The sequence below is a fragment of the Astyanax mexicanus genome, chromosome 8 (assembly GCF_023375975.1).
Source record: "Astyanax mexicanus isolate ESR-SI-001 chromosome 8, AstMex3_surface, whole genome shotgun sequence".
In the NCBI taxonomy this organism is placed as follows: Eukaryota; Metazoa; Chordata; class Actinopteri; order Characiformes; family Acestrorhamphidae; genus Astyanax; species Astyanax mexicanus.
Window position 1 is genome coordinate 389,496 of NC_064415.1, and position 9,454 is coordinate 398,949.

At 36.5% G+C, this 9,454-nt stretch overlaps 1 protein-coding gene across 1 annotated transcript; it reads left to right on the top strand.

Annotated features, from left to right (window-relative positions):
- Positions 1-1,619: 1,619 nt before the first annotated feature.
- LOC103040873 (interferon-induced protein 44-like) lies at positions 1,620-9,411 on the top strand. Its single transcript, XM_022665479.2, has 9 exons — positions 1,620-1,669; positions 2,159-2,199; positions 4,162-4,431; positions 5,750-5,780; positions 5,867-6,062; positions 6,771-6,920; positions 7,048-7,219; positions 7,689-7,789; positions 8,532-9,411. The coding sequence occupies exons 2-9, from the start codon at positions 2,175-2,177 to the stop codon at positions 8,715-8,717; spliced, it is 1,131 nt and encodes a 376-aa protein (XP_022521200.2). The 5' UTR covers positions 1,620-1,669; positions 2,159-2,174; the 3' UTR covers positions 8,718-9,411.
- The last annotated feature ends 43 nt before the right edge of the window (positions 9,412-9,454 follow it).

The window sequence follows — 9,454 nt, forward strand, 5'->3', positions numbered from 1 at the left end:
TTATTCTTATTTGTATTTAAATTATAATACGTTCTATTTATACATTACTGCTGTAAAATATATAATATTCTTAATATTTTTGCAATTATTTAAAATAGTACAATATATATGTATTTACTTCTAAACATTTTTAAAACTATTTCTTTTTTATTAATTTGAGTCATTCTAAATAAACATTTATATTAATGAGCTGGTCGCACAGCTCTAGTCTGAACAGCTCTGGATTCAGTATTTACTGTGTATAAAGTGAGTGTGTGAGATTGGAACATCATGCTGTACCTGTGGTTAACCTCACTGTTCAGTTGTGTAGCGCTAATGCTAACCAACAACAAGCTAAACTCTCAAACACACTTTCAGTTTCCCTTTCAGAGAATCTGTGAGTAAAGCACCACTGGAACAGAGACACATTATAAAACCTTTAAACAGCTTAAACAGCTCTGTGCATTTAAAAGTGGAGTTTCAGTGAGTGCAGTGTTCACTTAGTCTGTAAAAAAAACTCTTTATTTTTAACACTTCATTTTAAAAATAACCCAGGTATTGTAGCAACCATTAGAGTTTGCTCCATGTAACCCATTGCTTGCCAAAAAGAACTTTCAGAGGATCTAGAATTAAAAAATGTTGAGTTACGATAGATACAAACAGGTTAAAAAAAGATTAGCCTGTAGAGGCTAGCCTGTTTAGTCCTATCTGGATGGGATTAGTTTCTCAGGGGGGTTTTATTTGTACTCTGTGATTTTATTCCCGTCCAGAACGATCATGTAGGTGTTTTTCTCAGACGTCCTCTGAGAAAATTACAGGCTGAATTATCTACGGTTTTTCTCTGAACTCCGTGCTCCTCCGGTAATTTTAGTCCAGTCCGGACGCACATCTCTGAGTTTCGTCTCCTCGCCTTTAATACAATAGATATTTGTCCACTGCAGTGCACCGTAATTACACTTTGGGTGTGCCACGGTTTCCACGGAGATCCACGTTAAAAACACAACACTGAGTGGAAATGGAGGAGCTACTGAACGCTGTGATGATGTCATGTGACCCAGAAAAACTAAAAACTCACTGATCCTCCTGTTTTTACAATTGCAGTCCAGATGCAGGAGTTTTATCACTCTTAGAATAGATGTGTGAAATATTTCACACAGACGAACCCCTGAAACTAATCCCGTTCACATAGGGCTTATGATGGTATTGTAGCCACATAAACACAGGACTTACCTCCACTTCATCTTTACATAGAATTTAACTGTTTACTGCATTTCGATTACATAGATTCAAAGATTCAAGTAGACTTTATTGTCATTCACACACATGTGGTACGAAATGAGGTGGAACTAAATTGTATTCTCACGGTCCAGTTTACACCCAAAGAGCAATTACTAACACAGATAAATATAAAGATAAAATAAAATAAAATAGAAAAAATAAAATAATCAAGATAAATACACTGTTCAAAAGTTAAAATTTTCAACTTTTTAAAGTCAAATAGCAAAATATCAAACCAACAAAAGCCCAAAGAGTTCAGCCTTCAGCTTTTAAACATTTAATCACCAAATCAGACTTTAACTTTCAGTTTGATTTCCTCCCCCAGTGTATAAACCCACAGCATATAAACAGGATGCTGCAGAATAAAGGAAGAAGCAAATCTTCTGAACAGCGTCTCACACCCCTCAGAAAGGTAAGCCCACATCTAAAACATATATAATAATAATTTAAAGCAGCAGTGATTAATATTCTTATTTTAAATTGAAAGTAGTCGTGTTCCTGAGTGGGGGGGAGGGCAGAATGTTATAACAGAGTAAACAGCATCAATATGCTTCTGATACCATTCCTGCAAAGATTAATATAAATATAGCTTATTAATTCTGAAACCAGGGTGGTCTGGTAGGTCCTGGGAACATTTTATAACTATTTTCATTTTATAATATCTTATAGCTTAATAGTTTTTATTATTATTTTTTTATTTTAGTTTTCATGTCTTTGTATTTTATTATTATTTATCTAAATATATATGCTATTCAAATAAACACACATTTCTTATATGATGCTGATACTAGAGCTACTGAGAACATGGAGATATCAGAACTGCAAAATCAGTCTTTTTATTTTATTTTTTTATTATTATTTTTTTCTGATTATTTTTGTCCTGTATTTTTTTTGCATTCAGATTTATCTCTTCAAACATGGGAGGCCAGAATTCCAAACCCCGTAAGTAATAATCATTAAAAATAAAACTAAAAATAAATTGTTTCTATCAATGCTATTCTACAATAATAATTTCATATATAAAACATTACAGGAGAAAACTAAATCATTCCAATACAATATAAAAAAAAAAAAACAGCCAGTCACATTTTGTAAAAATACCAATATATATATATATTTTTTTTTTTGTCAGTGATGGTAAAGGGATGGGAGGGCCTTTGTTGGTAAGGTCGTCAAAGTGTGATTGGTCGGACTAGATTCATGATTATGTGATTGTCTGATTGGGTACCGAGAGTGACAACAAAACACAAACAAAAACAAAAACTGTGGGCAGGCAGACACTAAAAACAATTATCAGAAGAAGAAGAAATATATAAATTATACAGCAATCTACAGTCTAAACAATCTAAATTAGAAAAGTGAGGCTAATCCCTTTATTTATGCTGTAAACTAAAAACAATTTAATTGAATTTTAATGTTTTTCTACACATAAAATTAATATGTATAAAATAGGATCTAATATTCATGAAATGTACAGATATACTTGTCTATAAAATGTATTGATAAATTGACATATAATGGACCTAAAATAATAATGATTATTCATGTCTTCATTAGAGTGGAATAAATATGTGCACACTTGTATAAATGACCTCATATAAGCTAATTAGAGTCTTGTTAGTTTGAAAAGTGTGAACTAAAGCTTATTTCACTGATAAAAACACTTTTTAAAAAGTTGTTAAGGATATTTGTATGTGAGCCATGCCACAAAAAAGAGCTTTCAGAGGATCAAAACTTGTTGATTTACACGAAGCTAAAAAGGTTTTAAAAGTTATTTAAAAGAAATGTAACCATCTACAGTAAAGCAAACAAGCTGCATGTGGAGAGAATTTGAGACGATGACTCTGACAGGAAGTGGCAACCAGTAAAAATGACCACAAGAGCACAACAGAGGCTCATCAGTGAGATAAAAAACACAACCCAGAGTGAAAAACGAAGATCTGGAGGCGTCGTTGGTGCAGGTTAATATCTGTATTCATGATTTTTTAGTCCATGAACCAACATAAACAAGTAGGGAGACTAAAGAAGCCTCTGCTTACTAAAAGAACAATGACTCTCTGGAAAATGTTTTGTGACACTATTGATGGGTGAACTATTGATGCTCTTCAACTGGTTAAAAAATGCACTGTACATCTCCATGGAAACATCATCCAAACTGTAAAGCATGGTGGAGGTGCATCATGATTTGGACCTGCTTTGCTGAATCAGATCCTGAACAGCTAACAATCATTGACGGGAAGATGAATTTCCAAAGAATAAAAATATCAAAATGGTTTGAATCCTGTTCATGCAGCTTGCCATCAGTTGCCAGAGCCCAGAGAGAGCACAGTGGTTCTTGCTCTCTCTGGGTGGGTACAGTACAGTAGATGGCGCTCTCTCTTTCCCCTCATCACTCCTAGGGTGATGTGGATCAACACAAGGCTGCATCTGTGAGCTGATGTATCAGAACCGATGATACAGCATCAGCAGCAGTTTAAAAAGAGGCGGAGTCTGACTTCACATGTATTGGAGGAGGCGTGTGCTGGTCTTCCTAACCCTCCTGGTGTTGGAGCATCACTAGTGATGAGGGGAGGAGTCCTAATGAGTGAGTTGGGTAATTGGCTGTGTAAATTGCGAAGAAAATGGGCTAAAAATTTGAAATAAAATATATTCTACAGGAGAATATGAAAGTGTCTGTACCTCAGCTGAAACTCTGTACATGTTGGGTGATGCAACAGGACAATGACCCAAAATACAGTAGGAAAAAAAAATTAAAAAACACATTTTATGACAAATGTATGCAGACAAACATAAAAGATTTCAAAAGATTCACATATTTTGTTTCACACTTTTCTTGCCACTGTTTCTGTGGATATGTTTTCTTGCTACATGAGAATTTAAATATTTTTTTACTTCTTTTTGCAGCCGAGTTCCTCTCAGTTTTGGCAAATAAACAAGTGAAAGTAGGAGAGAAAATCACCCTCCAGTGTAAAACAAACATCGAAAAATTATCGGCCACCTGGAAGAAGAACGACCAGAAACTGATGTGTGTGGAAGGAAAACACACCATCAGAAACATCGGCACAACGTTTATACTGGAGATCGAGAATGCTGAGGAGACGGACGAAGGGAAATATACCCTGATCCTGGAGCACGAGAAGGGCAGCGGCTCCTGCTCTGCTATAGTCATCGTCGGTACGTCACGAATTCTTAACTAAGATCTAAAACAATTCTCAAAATCAAAGATCACTATCTCATGATTTATCACTCATAAAATATATATTTTAAAGGTCTCATTCCATCGTTTTTTCATTTATTTAAAAATTTTAAAGTGTTCCGGTGATCCGGTGAAACACTGCTTTAAAAACACGGGGTGGATTTTTACTATTAACTAGTGTAAACAGAACTGTTCTAAACATCTAAACACCTACCTATCTCAATTGTACTTGGCTGGTGGTGTTTTTCCTCCATAGACTAATTCTAACCATTTGTTTCTTAGCTCTGAATTACTGGGTAAAGTATATAAACACTGATGTGTTGTTCGCACAAATAACACAGGAATGAACTGCATGCTGTTCCTAGTGCTGTTAGTTATCTCCTATCTGATGAGACGGCGTCGCCACCCGGCTTCAGCTCTGCCTGTGGGCGGTCCCGAGCCAAGGTGGGGGGGGCCATGAATACTAATTGACGGGTTGATGTAGACACGGTGCTTTTCCTGATCGACTCGTTTTTCTGAATATTTTCTTTTACTAGCTGCTGCAGAAAATGAGGAAGAGTTTCATCATGTGCAGCATCATAAACAACTCAGAGACCCACTGTATTTCACAAACAACAAGAACAAGAGGATTTTAGTGAAAGGACACCTTTAAATTCATTATGGATACAGTCATACAGCAGTATTTCTGGATATCATGCAAGTGTCAAAAGTGCAAAAGTCATCCTGCTAAATAAGAGCTCTACAAACTTTAAAAGCAAGCGTTAAAAAATAAGTAGTATAATAATAGTTTTAAGAATTGCTTTGACGTTGGCTTTTAAATGTCCGCCTTTATAAAAATGAAAAAAATATTGAATTACCGTTTGTATTTTTTACGATTTCATGTTTTGCACAAATCCATAATTGAAAAAAGGGTCTGATTTCATGTTTTTTTAACACTAATACTTTTTTCAATTGTGAACAGAAATTGTGTGGCCACTACATACACGGACTACAGACCTTCAACCTACTGCTGCTACAAGAGGCAAAAATTGATATACAAGAAAATTTTAAAAATGGATGCAAACCCATTTCTTCCTCATATTAAATAAAAAACAGTAAAATAATAATCTTTTTTGATTTAGCCACAAACTGATAAATGTTAAACTGACCGAATTCACTTATATAAATATTCAAAACATAGTAATTATCAGTATAAATACAGAACACTGATGGAAACACATCTCACTAAATGTTCTATTAACTTGTCCTGATGTGAACATTGGTCCTAATATTACTGTATTCATGTTTTTTTTACAGAACTGAATGAATGGAGGAGAATCGATTGGGAGTAAGTGAAACCTGGTTTATATCGTGTCATGTGATTAATTGATCTAACAGATACTGTTTATCACATGTCTGTTTTCTTTCTTTCAGACAGGAAATGGTGATCAGAGAGCTGAAGAGCTTTAAAATCAGTACTGACTCAGTAAAAGAGCTTCGCTTTCTGCTCTGTGGACCAATCGGATCCGGGAAATCCAGCGTCATCAACTCCATCAAAACTGTGTTTGAAAACCGTCAGTTCATTAACTGCCTCGCGGCTTCAGAAGTTGGACAGAGCTTTTCTGAACATGTGAGAGAATTTAATATTTAATAAAAAATAGAGAAGTGCAGCACGGTTGCTCAGTTCAGGTGGATCCAACTGGAGGCGATAGAATCCTAGCTGGTTGCTATGGTGTTCTTAAGTATTTAATAGTTTAGTAGTAAATATGATGTTGCTAGTTGGTCGCTATAGTTTACCAGGTGTTTGCTATTGTGTTGCTAAGTGGTTGCTATGGTGCTGCTAGGTCATTTCTGTGGTATATTCGGTGGTTGCTATGACGTTGCTAGTTGGTCACTTTAGAATAGCAGGTCCTTGCTATTGTGTTGCTAATTGGTTGCTATGGTGCTGCTGGATAATTTCTATGGTATGCAAGGTGGTTGCCATGGTGTTGATTGTTGGCCACTTGCATGTCCCAGGTGGTTTTCTATGGTGCTGCTTGGTGGTTGCTACAGTATCCATGGTTGTTGGTATGGTGTTGTGGTTAAGTGGTTGCTGAGGTATTGCAAGGTGGTTGCTATGGAAAAGATTTGGTCGCTGAGGTTTTACTACAAGGTTGCCATTTTGTACCAGGTGTTTACTGAGTGGTTCCAGATGCATTTCAAGTGGTTGGTCAGCGTTGTTGATGAACGGGAAGAATGAGGGCTGAAACAATAACAAATAGAGGAGTGGAACTCAGTATGGCTGTGGATTATTTCTTTTTTCTACATTTCTGTTTTTTTTTATTTCTTTTATTAACAGTACAGAAGATTTACTGTCGGTAGTGGGAAGTCTGGATGTTTACCTTTTGCATTCTATGATGTCATGGGCCTGGAGGCAGGCGACTTGAAAGGGGTGCGAACTGATGACATCATCAAGGCTTTGAAAGGCCACGTACCAGCTGAATACAAAGTAAGATTCACACTTCACACCCGAACAGTGAACCATTATGATTTAATATCGTTATACACCAGTCATACTGCTAATATGCACCTGCACACCCACCACCATGTTTAACAGCATTTTCTCTGATTTTTAGTTCCATCCACTGTTTTCAATCACTGAAGACAACAAGCACTATATCAGAAGTCCCAGCGTGAACGATAAAATTCACTGCTTGGTGAACGTAGTCCCGGCAGATAAAATCACCTTGGTGGACCAGAGAGTCATCCAAAAAATGGCTGACATCAGAGAAGCAGCGAGTAGACTTAGTAGGTATACCTTTCATCAGATTCAGGTGGTCCACCATAAAGCTAGCTCTGATTGGTCAGTTGATTAGTCTTAAATTGACTACAACAAGGTTAACTCTGATTAACTGACTGATCAAAAGGCTGCCTCTGAGTGCTCAGTTGATTAGTCCTGAATTGTCCACAGAAGGCTAGCCGTGATTGATCAAAATGCAGAATCTGTTAGACCCAGGCTGCTGATTGGTCAGAAAGTTGGTCTATAAGGAAGCTTGGTTTGATTGGTCAGTAGGTTAGCTCAGAATGGCCCATGGTCTGGATTGATCACTCACCAGGCTGGCTGTGATTGATCAGAACAATTGAAATAATTGATGGTCCACTAGTAGATCTACTGCATACTGTTTCAGATCTAAGAATAAATGTAGACTAGAAGTAGAAGTTTGCTTGCATGGTTTCTCTACTAGGCATTTATCTGTCTGTTTGATGTTTACTGCAGGAATCCCGCAGCTGGTTCTCATGACAAAAGTGGACAAAACGTGCCTGATGACCAAAGCCGATTTGAGCAAGATCTACCGAAGCAGGAAGATCAGGGAAAAAGTAAGAAGTGTCTAATGCCACGCTCAGACTACACAACATTTTTGTCCCTCACGATGTTCACTATGTCAGATTAAACAGTTAATCTTCGTTTTGTGTCGTACTCGGGGGACTGGCAACACTACACGTTAGTCACCGACCAATCTTCGCCCGCGTCCTCGCGTGAGTTCGTAGATCATCACAGGGGAGAAGCATAGAATCTGACGATTATGGCTACAGAATCGCTTTGCATGATGGTGGCGTTTTTGTGCTCAAAACAACTATAAAAGAAGAGGAAGAAGCGACTGTGGGCTTTATTATTAGATTATCAGATGATTATTAGATTACTGTTCTGTTTCGATGGTCTAGTGAACTGCAGGAGCACCGTCCTTCTTTCTTTTCGCCATGTTTATATTTGTGCTCCACAGAACGCTCTGTTTTCCTATTGGTCAGCGTCAGGGAACAGGTCGCAGAGCAGCATGTGTCAAACTAGTGATAAAAAACAAAAAAAATCTAACATGCTATCGTCTTTCCGTCGGACGCTCCGACGTCGTTGCTCACGTTAGATTACTGCTTTTTAACTGTGTTGCACTACACGGAACTTTATCACTCGCAACACTAAAATTCGGATCCGACGCAGACAATCTGTCGGCAAATCGGGCAAAAATCGCTTTGTCTGATCCGGGCATAAGTGTCTCATGTGGAGTTGTATGAGTTGTATGTAACGTTCTAACAGATGGTAACAGAACAGTTCATGTTTCTCCAGATGCTGGAGTGCAGCGTGAGACTCGGCATCCCCATGAACTGCATCTTCCCTATAAAGAGCTATCATGACGAGACTCAGCTGGACCCAAAGATAAACTGCCTGATCCTGAATGCATTGAGACAGATGATACTCTCAGCTAATGACTATGTGGAGCCGTGTTCCGGAAAACTAAAATATGCAGACTAATCTGTTCCTATACAACATTTTCCAGCATAATGTTTTCTGCTGTAGACAATTTGGAACCTACGTCAAACACAGGATGCTCCAATTATCTATATTAAAGCTACTGGTTCCTGACATTTTCAGTTCTGATTTGGACCACATGCAAAATCTGTAATCACATATTCTATATTTGCTTTTCACATCTGTAATCAGATGTGGAGATCATGCTGAAAAACTACAGTGTTTCTTTAAGCAGCATTTACAATATGATATCACAGATATCTTATTTTTTTTTTATTTGCAGAGCAGAAAGAATCAGCAAAATATATTTTAATTTCTAGTAGCATTTTATTTTTTAAAATCCAGATATATGATATTTTGCTCAAATGTGCTTCTTTTGGGTTTAGTACCTAAAAGCTTATTTTGTTTTTTTTCTTTGTTTTCTGCTAAATGTGCTGTACCTTCATTAACTAATGTATGCATTTAAATAAAATATATTATCTATATATTATGTATATTATATATTATTTTTACTGCATTAGCCAGGTGTCTAGAAAACATATAATCTCTAAAAAATATTAACAGCATCATTCTTCTATTGGTGTCTAGGAGACACTCTAAGTGACATGGCAAAATGGTTTATATTTATATAATTATATTGTTTGTAAAATAAATGTTACATTTAATTTTAAATTGAAATCAACATGAAAGCTTTGTCTTATAAAAATAATGATTATTATGATAGTCATGAGCATTTTGTT

What these genes read in the sequence shown, in the direction of transcription:
- LOC103040873 (XM_022665479.2), top strand. Translation starts at nt 2,175, where the DNA reads ATGGGAGGCCAGAATTCCAAACCCC. An exon ending in AGGCCAGAATTCCAAACCCC is followed by an intron (nt 2,200 to 4,161) that starts GTAAGTAATAAT and finishes TTCTTTTTGCAG; the next exon opens with CCGAGTTCCTCTCAGTTTTG. An exon ending in ACGTACCAGCTGAATACAAA is followed by an intron (nt 6,921 to 7,047) that starts GTAAGATTCACA and finishes TCTGATTTTTAG; the next exon opens with TTCCATCCACTGTTTTCAAT.